Source organism: Pocillopora verrucosa, chromosome 13, assembly GCF_036669915.1.
Source record: "Pocillopora verrucosa isolate sample1 chromosome 13, ASM3666991v2, whole genome shotgun sequence".
Taxonomy (NCBI): Eukaryota; Metazoa; Cnidaria; class Anthozoa; order Scleractinia; family Pocilloporidae; genus Pocillopora; species Pocillopora verrucosa.
In genome coordinates this window covers 13,524,402-13,538,716 of record NC_089324.1, presented here as the reverse complement: position 1 = coordinate 13,538,716, position 14,315 = coordinate 13,524,402, and the positions used below count along the sequence as shown (strand labels likewise).

Below are 14,315 nucleotides of genomic sequence, written 5' to 3'. Positions count from 1 at the left end.
AGAGATTGGGACTAAACAAACGATGCATTCGCACCGTGATGGATCGATGCTGTCTGTATTAATTTTTCATCACGTCATTCTGATGGGCTTGAGAGGAAAACTTTGTACGAAGAGAGGGCAGGTTAAATATGAGGTTTTAATTGACTGAAGTAATTAAAGTTTGTTCATGCTTGACATTAGGCAGGATATGTTAGGAATTCGTTATAGTTCTTGTCGTAAAGTCCTTTGCTCTTGCAATACTATGGAATACTATTAATGATACTGAAGAATGATGAGTTCATTAAAGCGTATTCTACATATTGGACGATGTTCTAAAACGCTTTACAAACACTTTTTGGAAAATTGCGGCGAGACGGTTATTACGCATTTCACAATTCTTGAGAGAAAACTTTGTAGGGTGCTCCCCCATCTAAAGAATTTTTTGGAAACATGGCCAGACCATAACAACAGGCAGCTGATGTCCCCTACTCTTGAATCGCACAGATTTTTTTAACGTCCCTGACCAGCCATTTTAAAGAGGGACTGAGGAGAGCTTCGGTTTTGTCGCCCTAATTCGGATCAGTCTAGGATGTCTAACCATTTCGCAGATGGCATGGCGAAAGGCAGCGTATTCTCCTACATTGCTAGTGATGTATTCAGAGCTAAATGTGCTTGTTACTTCTTTTTGCACTTTTTTTAGGAAATGACGGTTGGCTTCAATTGGAGGCCCTTAACAGGAGCTTTTTTCCAGGAGCATTTTTCAGTTGGCCAAGCAGAGATTAAAGGTTACGATACTATACTGATGATTCCTTCTCAACTTAAAATAAACAATCTGCATTATAAAAATGCGGCAAAAGGCGATCGATTTAATGACTTTGTTATGGACTGATAAACTGTTCCCTTTGTTTTTATTCCGATTCCCTTTGATTTGTAGGCTCTCATATGCCTCCTCGAATACACCTCACTGTGGTTAGAACAACGTAACCTCCTTCGTTGTTTTAGGACCTAAAACAATTTTCAACTTAGTCAAGGAAGGGTTCGTGGGTGGACCTGGTGCAAGAGTTCAGTATATTCCCCTTCAGGAACTAGAGTCGCCATGGTTAATCAGTCTCCACGTCCTCGCATGGAGTTCAGCTGGTGACAACTTCATGAACGTTGAACTGCACCCTTGAGGGAAATAATCATCGGTTAGGTAAGATTGTAACCCCAAGAACGCGTCTAATATCAGGAATTGTAATCTTCCAGCCTTCCTCTATGTGTCATTCAGTAAAATAATTGTAAGGTGCAGTTTGGTTTGTGTTAGAGACCCATCCCGGAATAAATTTATGCTATATTAATTGATTCATTAAGAGTCTCTTTCGATCTTAGGATTTTGGATTTACCTTTAACCTCTCTGTTTTACTAATCATTTAATTCATTTATCATTTATTATTTATCTCCTTTTCCCAACAGGTTTCAAGCGGGGAAGAGATCCTCCTTAAATACTCTCCTCGACTACGTCAAATCAAAGATATATTCGCCCGCTAAAAATGCAACGAATCCAGTTCATCGAATCTTATTTATTATTACGGAAAGCGTTGCCTTGATCGATACAAAGCAGGACCACTTCTCTCGCCAAAGAACTTCAGAATGACGGTGTAGATATTTTTTCTATTAACAGTTGGCAAACACATGACGATCGACATACCACATATGGTGATTGGTAAACCCTTTAAAAGGCCTATTTTCAGGTTTACTCGTTTCGAGATCTCCCCAGACTAGCTAAGTCTTTCAAAGGCAAAGGTAAGTAAGTGACGAGGCGTTTATAAGTGGAGAGTTGGCCATATCGGTGAACCCTACGTAACAATCGTATCGGAATTGAGCACGCCAGCAGTAAGGAACTAGACTTGAAGAAACATTTTGTAAAAAATCAGAACAAAATTTAGAATACCAACACAATCAAGAAATTTCTTGATATCGGATCGCTTGTCTGTCTTATCCTGAAGCGCGTGGTGGGTAAGGGAAATCCAATTTAGCCTATAACCAGTCATGCCGACGTACAAACAGAACGCATGTCAATGGTTTCTTCAATTTAAACCTGGTCAGTGAAAGGTTGATCAAGTTTTATTTTAAACTCTCGTTGGTCCTTTGTAAATCTTTGTTTTTCAGTTAGGTTGTGCTTATCATTATTTAGAAAATTTAGGTTATGATCTTAAAACAGTCATTCTGGAATGCTCTAAATATCCTTGTCTTGAGCAATCTCACTTGCCGAGCTCAATTTCCCCTTAGTCCCTTGCGGGCGATACTCTCGTTTCCCGCCCACAAGGGATTAGGACAGCGTGAGCTCTAGAAGCGAGATTATGCCTTGAATGACGGTTACCACATGATGATTGCCACAATCATTTTGGAAACATTGCAGCTTCCTTTTCAGGACTTCACCGTAGCTGCTCAATAAGAGGGCTTCTCCTATGATGAGTGTGATCGGCGCTGCCGTTGTATAAACGGAACATTTACCGATTGTCACAGAATACGAAAGGACTTTATGGAAATGCCCCTCGAAGAGCGGGCGCCGCTACGTGAAGGTCCTTAAAGTAGTCTCTACACAGGACCCCTACAAAAAGACCTATGATCTAGTTACAAGACTCCATCCAAACTTCTTCGATATCATTCACCAAAGACCATTTTTCTTCCCATGGCATCGGTGGTACTTATTCATCTTTGAGAATCTTCTGCGTCATGTTGATTGTCGCGTGACTGTGCCGTATTGGAACTGGGCCCGAGCTGTGTCGCGCAATCGCTTATGGCGTGCCACAGACATCCGGGATATCTGGAATCCAGGACATCACGGCCTGGGCGGTGACGGTGAGGGTAAATCTCGCACAAGTTGTGTCCGAAATGGACCTTTCCAAGCTGGAAAATGGTCTCTACCGGAGTGGTTATTTTCTAAGTGTCTCTCCAGACGATTCGACCACAGATATTATTTGCCAAGGGAGGAGTACGTTAAGGATTTAAAGAACTCTCGTGGAGAAAATTTCGCGCATTTGAATCTGGGGTGAGGAGATATATGCACAATGACTTGCACAATGCAGTTGGTGGCACAATGTCGGAGGATGAATCTGCAAGCGCCCCTGAGTTCTGGTCTCACCATGCTTTCCTTGATAAGATCTGGTCTGACTGGCAAGATCATGGCCCAAAATACAAATTCGCGTATTACAAAAGCATAAATGTACTCTTACCGGGTGGGAATCACTTCGGTTGGCAGTTTATGGACCTACAAAATCAGCCCCATTGTATAAGGGTGTTATATGAGGAGCCCAAGGGCGAGAAAGTACCCGATGGTGTAGATGATAATCGTGTCAGATATGTCGATGATGTTAATGACGACGACGACGATGATGACAATGGTATTGATGACAGTGATGATGATGATGATGATGACAATGATGATGACGACGATGAACATTAAAAGACGATAGCCATTCTGACGATCATCACAAAGATGTTAATGCAAAGGGTTTTTTCAATGAACACAAAAAACACAGATAATCATGAGATTTAGTTTGCACAAAAATCTTGCGTTAGTAAACTGATCTCTCTAATAAGAATTGACCAAAATGCCGGTTAGCGGAAAAAGGAAACAAAACAGAACAAAAAGACAAAAGAAATAAAATTTATTTAATTTTTCTTTCTTTGCTTTAGTATCTCTTTAAGTCTACCATGATTTTTTCTGGTTAAATAAAAGGAGTCGGTTTAAAAGAAAATATAAACAATAAAATCCTAAGGGATTAACTCAATTTGTCCAGTGTTTTGTGTAATTATCTTCGAATTAGGTACCTTTGTCTGACATCAACAGTTTCTTTATGCTCTGCTATAGCAGATTCGATGGCCATTGGCTGATTTGAAATCATGGGTCCTTTCACTTCCTGTATTTTATCAACTAGTGCTGGCAAAGAGTTCCTTCGTTGTTTAGAGCAATATTGTTCAGTGTTAAAAGTGGGAATTTCATTTGCACATAGGACTGGAGACGGTTCAGGTACAAAATTACGCAAAATAGATACAAAAGGTGCAAAAGAAAATCTAACACCGGGAAACAATGCTTCAAGTACAGCAAACTCGAATACATGTTGAAAAATATGAAAAATATTGCGCTCTCTCGATGGAACGAAAGTGAGACATGCTTTTGTTTGTTTTCAAACACATATTCGAAGGTATTTCGCCCCAGTGAGATTTACATTATCGAGTTGGTGTCGGAGTTACTCTGCTGTTCTTCTGAAGGAGCGTAGTCAGTCGAGTTCAGCACTTTTACAAGAGTTTTAACATGGAACGTTACAGTAAAATTAAACAAATTGGTTCAGGAACATTTGGTCAAGCATGGCTGGTAGAATCAATCGTGAGCAAAAGGAAGTATGCTCTGAAGGAATTGGGCGTCTCTGAAATGTCGGAGCAGGATCGCCATCTTGCTTTGAACGAGGCGAAGATTTTGTCCAAGCTTAAGCATAAGAACATCGTGCGTTACAAGGAAGCCTTTGTAGCTTCAGGAAAATTGTGTATCGCAATGGAATTTGCGGAAAAAGGTACGAGAGAAAACCTTGGCGTATACTTTGTGTTTTAAATGGTGCGGTCAATTGATGCTTGATACTGAGTGAATTGAACTCCTTTCAAAGCAAAGCTGTTGTCTTAAATTTCAGGAGATCTCTACACTAGAATCAGAGATAGGAGTGGAATGCATTTCCCAGAAATAGTAAGTCTTAGGAATGTAAACAGTTTAAGAAAACTTTCACTTTTTTAAATACCCGCAAACTTGGATTTACATTTCGCATAAAGGCTTACTTAAACTTAGTCAAAGGAGTTATATGTTTTCAGAAGATACAATGCATCAAGGCATGCAATGAAATCAGATCAGCGAAGAAGGCATTTTTATAACTTGAGAAAAACTGTCTTTGTTTTGCTTGCGACAGTTTTCCTTCCTGAGCAAGATTTCTGCACAACCCCACCTTTGAAATTATGCATACAGTTCTTGGAGAAAGAAAACAATGCCGGAAAAAATGCATTGCCGTTGGGACTGCGGCTTTGTTTTAAGGCGTGGTCAAACGCACGCAAAATTGCAATGCAACATCTTGCAGCATAGGTAGATCATGTAGTCAGATGTTATGCAGAAGGAGCTGGCCAAACGCTTGCAACATCTCGCAACATCCAAAAATGTTGCAACAAAAATTTGACCAATTTCAAACTTGACCCAGCACTATCCAACATCTTGCAATACGTTGCTGCACGGTGACCAAACGTGTGCAAAAAGTTGTTGCGCAACAATGTTGCAAGATTTTGCGTTGACGTGTTGCGTGTGTTTGGCTGGGCATTTAGTATAATATGAGGTAATATTTGAATGTTTGAATTTTTTGTTCTTTATAACTGCAACGATGACTTTAATTTTCCGGAAAAAACTCCTATTGTAAAATAGAATTTGCGTAATAACTTGTTCCTGACGACGGAGCGGTTATTCGAATGACGTAAGACGAGTATCCCATAGTGTCTCATAGATAAATATACGTCCGATCATTAACAAAGGCACATGCTCTTTTTGAAATTCCTATGCTTCTCAGAATTAATAATGTTTCCTTAAACCTCTACAGCAAGTTCTAGAATGGTTTACACAGCTGTGCCTCGCCCTCAAGTATATTCATGGACAAAATATTCTTCACAGAGGTATGTACATCATACCAGCGTAAATATATTTTTATAGTCCACAAATTAATACGAGATTTATAAATATTCTATTAAAAATTCACGTTTCAGATCTTAAGACGCAGAATGTCTTCCTTGGTAAAGATGACGTCATTAAGTTGGGTGATTTCGGCATTGCCCGGATGTTGAACAGCACTTTGGATCATGCGCAAACCACAGTTGGGACACCGTATTACTTGTCACCAGAAATCTGTCAAAAGAAACCGTATCCTTCGTTGAAGTAGAAATCACACGTGTAACTGTTTCGTTGATGATAAACTTTGCGTGACCTCGCTTACATTTTGGCTCAAAAAAAATTTAGAAATTTGTTGGTGATTGAGTGCTTTTCGATTGAGTGTCGTAAATCAAAACCAAAGCAATCAGAACGGCCAATCCGAGGAGAAGAAAATGCCTCTCAGAGGCCACGGAAAGTCGAAGAAAAACCAATAAACTGCCTAAAGCGCGGGAAAACGCGGGCGACCAATTCGGGATTGGTTTTTATTTTTGTTGGTCAGAGAGGGTGGTGCGACACTTATGGACCAATCACGAAGCAAAGTAAGGCAACACCAATGCCATCCCGGCTTACTTTGGACACTCAATTAAAAATGTCTCTTGTGTACAAATGAAATTCCACGTAATAACCTTAAAAAAACTTTTAGCTATAATCATAAGAGCGACATGTGGTCTTTGGGCTGTGTATTGTATGAACTGGTTACGCTCAAACATGCGTTCAATGCAAACAACTTCTCTGCGCTTGTCATCAAGATTTTGCAAGGACAATACCCACCCATTCCTAGGTAAGTAGCCTAGAGTAATCTTTTCATATGTTCTAGGCCTAGGGGCATTTTTTGTGGTCAGCAATATATATATATATACATATACATATATATAAAATTTAGGCCGATGTTTATGTCAGATGTTGACAGAAAGACAAAAATGAACATGAAATTTACGAGGGTCTCAATGTGTTTAACCGTTAGCCGTGAAACGCCAAACCTTTATCTGTAAGCCGTAAAAAAAAAATCACCCCTTAGAGAGCTTTTATATGTATGTAGAGTAACAGCTAAAACAAAGCTTTATATTATCATGGGCTAACCTAATATGATCGTTATCTGTATAACTAAGCTAAGGAAGGCCTGCAAAATACGATATGGATAATCTTTTCAAGTATTCTTATTTTTAGGCAAATAATCTTAGCAAAATTTGATACCAATTAACTCTTAAAAGTAAGCAGAGAGAGACATCGCTAACTTCCTTTCATGTAAAAATTCTAAAAAACAGATTTATTTGTAAAAAGATGGATCGTTTATAAATGTAGAGTTATTAGTTATAGACAGAGGTGATTCTCTTGCAGACATTATGGGCCACTTTTACAGGACTTGGTTTCTGTTCTTCTTCAAAAGAACCCTGACGACAGGCCCTCTGCGAAGCAGTTGCTTCATGTCCCTGCTATGCAGCCTTACGTGAAGAGGTTCCTTCAGTGTGAGAGGGACAGAATTGATAGCGTTGCCTCGGACATCTCCGAAATTACTACTAGATCAACACACGATCCCTCTCAGATTGTAAGCCCAGGAAAAAAAGAGAAAAAATGCCCTATGGTGAACGTGACAGAGGAATCTAATGCTTCACATCAAGGCGAAGAAATTCAGATGAAACATAGTCAGGCCTTAAAACATCTTCAACAGATCTCTTCTGCGCAACAAAGACTTTCTAGGACACCTGATTCGCAAGATGATGATCGGGCCCGTGTCAAGGCGCCAAAGAAGCAGGAACTTCCAGAGACAAATTACAAAGCGTCAAAAATGCATCAGCCTTTAAGCGTCAATGTAAACACACTAAAGGCGCGGGAAAATTTTCGAGCTAGACCCCCTGTCGACACAAGAAAGCACAACTTGATTAAACTAACGCATGCGCTTCAAAGACGGCACTCCGAACAAATATCTGCACATTCACGCTCTACGGCCAATATTTCAAAGGTTCGGACTCATTCAAGTGGAGCACAATTTGCAAACCATTCTGTTCAGGCGGACGATGTATTTTCTGTCAGTGAATCAACAATAGTCACCGAACGAGGAAAAGACCGCTGCATTGCGACGAAACCGCGGCGTGTTAAGGAAAGAGGGTCGAGTAACGCAGTTTACTGTAAAAAAAGGCTTACTTCCGTGACTAAGGAGAGGAAAATCGAGTCCGCGACGAAAATGGGTCCGCGGAATAGCGACGAGGACATGCATAGAAAAAAGAGAAATCAGTCCACTGTAACTTCTCCAGAGAGAAACAGCAGGCCATTCGAGCAAAGGCAGCGGAGACTCATGACGAGTCCCGAGACTCACGAAGAGGATAAAGAAAATGTAGGTGGCATCGTTTTTGCAGCTGGTCGAAAATCGATCACAAAACTTCAGCTATTCAGTTTTATTGCTGCAACCCAGCAATAATGTGAATTTTTATACACAAAGTTCACAGAGCAATAAGTTTTAATTACTAAAACAACTTTTCTGGTATCTATCGAGAAAATGGTCTTTGAGTGCGTTAAGTCTATTATTAACTTTAGTCTTTAGCCCTTAGCTAACCCTTCGGTCCCTAAGAGTGACTAGCATCTAGTTTCTCCTCACAATATGACTCCTTAATCCCACATTAACTTCACGAGAATAAAGGAGATGATCACCAAATAAAGAAACTCTTGATTTTTAAACAAATTCTCCTTGTCAAAACCCTATGCCATGTATAGAGAACAGTATGGAGAATATGCATACTGATGTAAGGGTGTAAATGGTTGATATGAAAAATTTCATTTTCTTTATTTTCTTTGTAGAGAGGCTCTATTTTGAATCCCCAAATTAAAGCAAAGCGTCGTGCTTCATCCGGGGCTTTGAGACAAATTCAGTGCGGAAACATCGAAGATCAACCCATCACCAAGGAAACAAAAGGAATATTTGGTCCGAAAGACGAACAGAGAAAAAGTACGTATACAGTTTGCAAAAAAAGGAAACCTTCCGTGTTTGAAATCCCGGATATCGATGAACGACTGCCCCGTGATAATACAAACAGAAATGACAAGGACTTAACTGACGTGGAAAAAGGAAAGAACCACAGCAAAATTTCAAAAAGTGGAAGACTTTTGAGTTCAGCTACAAAAGAGCAAACTGACTCGAACAGTCGAAATTTTGAAATTGTAGATCACGTAATGCCTAAGGCAGTGACCTCTAAAACTGAAAGCGATGTTTCATTCTCTATGTCACGATGGAAGTTCAAGCATGGCGGCGAAACATTGCATCTGGACAGTGTTTCTTCCAGTGATTCGATTTATTGTCGCATGGAGGCCTTACGCGCGTACTTGGAAAACGAACTAGGCACCAATCTTCTGACTGCTGTTTACTACTATGTCATCAGTGTTTCTCTTGAAAAGAATGAAGTGGTGAAGGAAAAGGTTAAGGCGATGCTTGGCGAGGACAAGATGACGTACTATCCCGTTTTACTTCAGCTGGTTGCTTGCGAGGCAATCTATTTCCGGTCATCATAGCAGTACGAAATGAGCAAAAATCGTACATTTAATGTAGATATATTCAATAATATTTTGGTTAGAATAGATTGTTCCACAAATATAGTTTTAAACTACATTTCATATATTAACTATTCGTGTGTTTTGTGTAGCGATTTGCTGTGATCTTTTTCAGAGGCTTAAATACATTTTTAATAAAGCTAGAAGCTAAAAAATTGTCTTCATTAGTTTATACAAGTATCTGCGACGCAGGTTAGTCTCCAAACAGTTATTGATGCCAATGAGTGAAGTCTCGCCGAAATTGAGTGGGAGTCGAAATCAGAGTAAAAGCTTAAAACGAAAATCAAAACGACAACTACTGGCTGTACAATATACACGTATTTCGGAGCTATCTCTTTTTGCTCTCTCCAGTACTCTGTAAGTACAAAGGAGAGGGAGGCACCCTTCGCCAGGAAGCTTTTGTGAAAGATTTGATTTTGTCTAATAACCTGACACATTCCTATTCCTGCCCTTGTTACTTCCACCCGCTCCAAAAACTTCTCCCGAGCTCACAAAGCACGTTTGAGAGAATCGCCCTATTATGGACGTAACTGCATCGATTAGGGAGTAATGTTGACGTCATAATCACTGTCTTACTGTCAGTATAAAGTAATCAGGCAAAAGTCGGTTGCACAATTCCGAGAATTTTTACCCTAATTCGGATACTTCATTTGGGATCTCTTTTTTTGTGTGTTCAAGAGATAAAGGTTTCAAACGCAACATGCACACTCTTACAATGTCAATGTAGAGCCGGGTTGTTCCTAGACAAAACTCAGGATCGTCTCTAACTGCAACAAACTGATTTAATTCCACGTAGTTGACTTGTTGACTTTACAGCACTAAGCTTCTTCACGATTCTCTGTTCTTTTTGTTTTTGTTTTTTTGATCAAACTATCGCTCTTATATACATAAAGTCGGAGGATCTAGAAATTTTTTAAAGAACTAAATTAAGAAGATTAACACGGTTTCTAAATTTGAGTAATTATATAAGAAATAGAACGTTAGCGGGTTCATTTCAACACACGCTGTGTTGGATGACTTCGGGCTCTAGACTGTTCTATAGAATGTTCTATGACTTAGACAATTTTTCGTAACACACATCAATTTATTCTTGACTTAGATAATATTTCGCTGGCGTTTGGAAATTATAACCGTTACTGCATGCAGTGATGTCTATTGAATTCTAAAAGAAAAATTAAAATCCTTCTTAAATGATAGAGATCTGAATGCAAACCCCAGGGCAGATCAGCTGTGGCGGAGAGCAGACACCATTAGCGAGAATATGAATGTGTTTGACTTTGTAAAGCATTTCAATAAGCACTGTTTAAACTCAACGCCTTTCAAGTGTTTTCGATCTCATTTAATGGCCATACCTACCAATACGATTAAGGTCCTAAAGCATAATTTCCTGTTTGTTTAGTTTTTTTTTTTTTTACGAGCTGTAATTCTACCATAATATAAAAAAAATTAATATATAACTCCAAATTTTTCATAGGGGAATTTCTGCTTTCAACGCATAAATGAGAAAAAAAGATTGAAAGCTGTCAGCGTCAAGCTAACTATCGAACAAAAGTGTAATGTGATAACCATTCATGATCGGTTAAATTTATGCACTGAAAAGAGAAATCCTACACGCATTAAAAGCACTGCTCTGAATAAGAACTACTTTGAGATATCAATCTTTGCTGTGATCTCATCCACGTTTTCTTTACTAAAAGTAAAAAGCTTTCGCTATTTATCGAAAAAAAAAGCATTCATATTATCCATCCACTTGGAACTGCATATGGTTCTTGGATTCGATATGTAACCTATGATAAATTTTTAATGTGTCATTTTAGCTAGACGCTGGATAATTAAAGCGCAATTTTCATTTAAAAATGCTCAGACATCTCAATATATTCACCAAAAAACACGCCTAAATGAATTTAGTACCCTCAAAATTTTGATGAGTCATCTCGTCGATATTTCACCTTTCCTTATAAGTCATTGAATTTTTCTTAACAACTTCGAAACTGCCAGTCGAAGTTTACGAAGACGCCAGCAATACAATACCGGATTGATGGCTGAGTTCGCATAAACCAACGTTACCGCGAACACCCAGCCTCTACGAGCATTTTTAAAATACACATCACTGTAAAAAAGCCGATATATGATCCATGGTAAATAACAAAAAACTGTACAGGCGTAAAATACGAAGGTGTTGACAGCGGTGCGTGTTAACACCAGCACGTTTAACGTAATTTGAATACATGTATTCGGAGCTTCCGTTGTTTGATGTTGAGTGCGAATCTCGTATTGGTGACGTCGAGCAATTCGATAAATACAGACATAGGCAATAGTGGAAATTATTATATAAACACCCACTAATCCATAAGATATATAAAATTGTTCAGATTTATACCAGATGTGGACCCCTGAAAATAACAGCGAGTTAACAAGCCAAATGGATATCAGAGTAAATTTGGCATGCGATGTTGTATTTAGTGAGGTGTACGTCATGTGGTATCTCAGGGCCAAAAATCTGTCCAAACTTACTGCTGACATGGTAGCGAATGAAATCCCGCAGAATGTAACACTCAAAATTTTCGTCAACTGCTGTAGAAAGTGAAAAGGCTTGAGCTCTTTGGCGATAAAAAGCGGCTGGACTATCAAACCCACGACAAGGTCTGAAGCAGCGAGACCACACAGCAAAATTATGGAGGGTGAACGAAGCGAAGGTGTCTTTATGACAGCTGCTAACACCAGGGAGTTTCCAAAAATTGAAATCAGCATCAGTGGAATATTAAGAAAACAGTTTACTATGACGATAGTTGAAGGAATAGTTGAGTTTTCTTTGTTATCCACTTCTTGATCATATGCAGGGCCTCTGGAAGTGTTAAAGACGTTGTTTTGCATTTCAGAAGGCTTCCTCAGCGAACGATATTTCAAAGTTTTCTTTCGTTCTCTATCTATAGCTGATTCTGCTTACAATTTCAGTTTCATCTGAAATTTTTTGCGTTTTTGTTTGTAGAGAACAACCCTTTTAGGAGGATACGAAAATATTGATTATTCAATTCGACGTACCATCAAACAATTCATCAAACTTTTATGACATCATGTCTCATCGTAATTTATGAACCTGCAAGTAAATGTTTTTCCAGCGGCTACATCAAACTTACTGAGCCTCAATGATAAATTTATCATAAACACGAACAAATATAGCAGTCGAACCTAAATTTAGGCTGGTGGACCTCTTCCTACTCCAGGTAATCAGAAAGCGAAGTATTCATGCCACGAAACAATTTTGAAAACTCGGTCGCGTTGCCCAGTAACTATGTGACACATGCCAGGGGTTGAGTGAAATTTTGCCAATTAAATCGTATAGAATAAATAAGAAACTCTAAAATCGCCAGTGAAGAAAGAAACTTTTTTTCAAACGCAATAGAGAAAGTTGTAAAGGAACGTGAACCCCTTCGTCAGCTCTTTAAGAGCCAGAGGCGAACCAGACAAGAAGAGCGAGACAGCACTGGCTCAAAGATCTCGGCTTTCAATTTTTTTTTCTTTAGCTGTCATGCAAATCAAGGCAAGGGAAGACATTCATCTCGCATCCGCCTTGACCGCGGGTTGCCTCTAAAAGATTATGCGAGCATTTTTCATTTTATTAAGACTTTAATTTTTTTAAAAATAGATTTTCATCATTTATTTTCTGAGAAAATGATCCTCTCCACTTTTGGGACTTGAGAATTAACCCAGTTCAAAAGAGTCACAGACGAAATTGAAACTCAAATATTAATAAAAGTAGAAAATTATAAGCGTTTACTTCAAAAGCTTTAAATGTCGGTACCAACATGAAGGAAAAAGATTGACAAATAATTTCTTTGTTTTCCCAAAGTACTGAACATGTGTTTATTTGGCAATCACTTGGATCCATTGCTTCGTTAAACAAAAGTCGCAATCCAATCGGATTGATAGCAATTAAATTTTCATAATTGCCTGATGTGTCTGCTTTGTCCGAGCAGAGAAATCATTTTAGCGGAGAATAATTTTGTTTTAAATTATTGTGGAAAAAAAAACAACAACAAATCAAAGCCAAGCAACAGGGTTTGACTTTGGATTTCTACTGCACAGAAAATCTGCGCACAAAAATTTGTCCGAGTAAAGAAATTATTCTAGCAGAAAACAATTTTGTTTTAATTGATTATGGAAAAAAGGAAACAACAACAAATCGAAGTCAAACAATAGGGTTTGACTTTGGGAGTTCTGTTTGAAAATCAGCACGCAAAAATTTGATTTAATTGATATTGTAAAAATTGGAGGTTCTTTGAGGTTTTAGCTATTTTTGAAAATCATCAACAAAAGATTAACCCTAGCTGAAGTTTTAGAGATAGTAGAGTTCTTTTCAAAAAAGAATACTTGGTCCAAAGGTCCAAAACTGAAAAACCGCAGGTTGGTCTCTGTAACTTTCTTTTTTTAAGAATCTGAGTTTTGTACCAGTTGTAAGCAATAGTTACATAATGAGCACGAAACTTTAAGAAACCGCTCTGCAATGAACACCGAGACTTACTCCAGCCCGAAACTTACTCCAGCGCTTCATCTAAAGTTGTTCCTTGTGTGGACCAAAAACCGAAAAACAACGACACACGAAATGGCACGATCGTTTTCAGGCTCTCGGGAATATGACTATTCCAAGCCTGCGATCATCGGAATTAACCTAACTTTCATGTTGTTATCCATTGTTGGAAATCTGTTGGCCACCTTTTTTGTTTCTAGGACACCCTCTTTACGTTGGCCGTCAACAACTCTGCTTTGTGGTCTGGCTGCATCAGATGTAATTGTTGGACTTGTAGCGCAGCCTCTATTTGTCATTCAAGAGCTGATACCAAATGACACCCTGAAGGATACGTATGTGGTATACTTTTTCTCCTGCAACGGCTGTGGAGTTTCCTTATTAACGATGACACTCATAAGTTTGGATCGATACGCGACTCTTCACTACCACATGAGATATGCTACCATGGTGACCTCCAAAAGGGTTATCTGCACGCTAGCTACAATGTGGTTTGTCATATATGTGGAATTTGGTATCTACTTTCGGAAACGAGAAGTATTTTTTCTCTTAGCT

At 38.8% G+C, this 14,315-nt stretch overlaps 2 protein-coding genes and 1 pseudogene across 2 annotated transcripts; 2 read left to right on the top strand and 1 right to left on the bottom strand.

Moving 5' to 3' along the window:
* The first annotated feature begins 568 nt into the window (after positions 1–568).
* LOC136277635 (uncharacterized) lies at positions 569–3,424 on the top strand (annotated as a pseudogene).
* Positions 3,425–4,121: 697 nt separating this feature from the next.
* On the top strand, positions 4,122–9,342 carry LOC131770066 (uncharacterized). The gene is made up of 7 exons (XM_066160439.1): positions 4,122–4,532; positions 4,647–4,699; positions 5,589–5,661; positions 5,752–5,905; positions 6,339–6,476; positions 7,034–8,027; positions 8,489–9,342. The coding sequence occupies exons 1-7, from the start codon at positions 4,277–4,279 to the stop codon at positions 9,194–9,196; spliced, it is 2,376 nt and encodes a 791-aa protein (XP_066016536.1). The 5' UTR covers positions 4,122–4,276; the 3' UTR covers positions 9,197–9,342.
* Positions 9,343–11,197: 1,855 nt separating this feature from the next.
* On the bottom strand, positions 11,198–12,259 carry LOC131770061 (alpha-2B adrenergic receptor-like). The gene has a single exon (XM_059085779.2). The coding sequence runs from the start codon at positions 12,107–12,109 to the stop codon at positions 11,198–11,200; it is 912 nt and encodes a 303-aa protein (XP_058941762.2). The 5' UTR covers positions 12,110–12,259.
* Between the last annotated feature and the right edge of the window lie 2,056 nt (positions 12,260–14,315).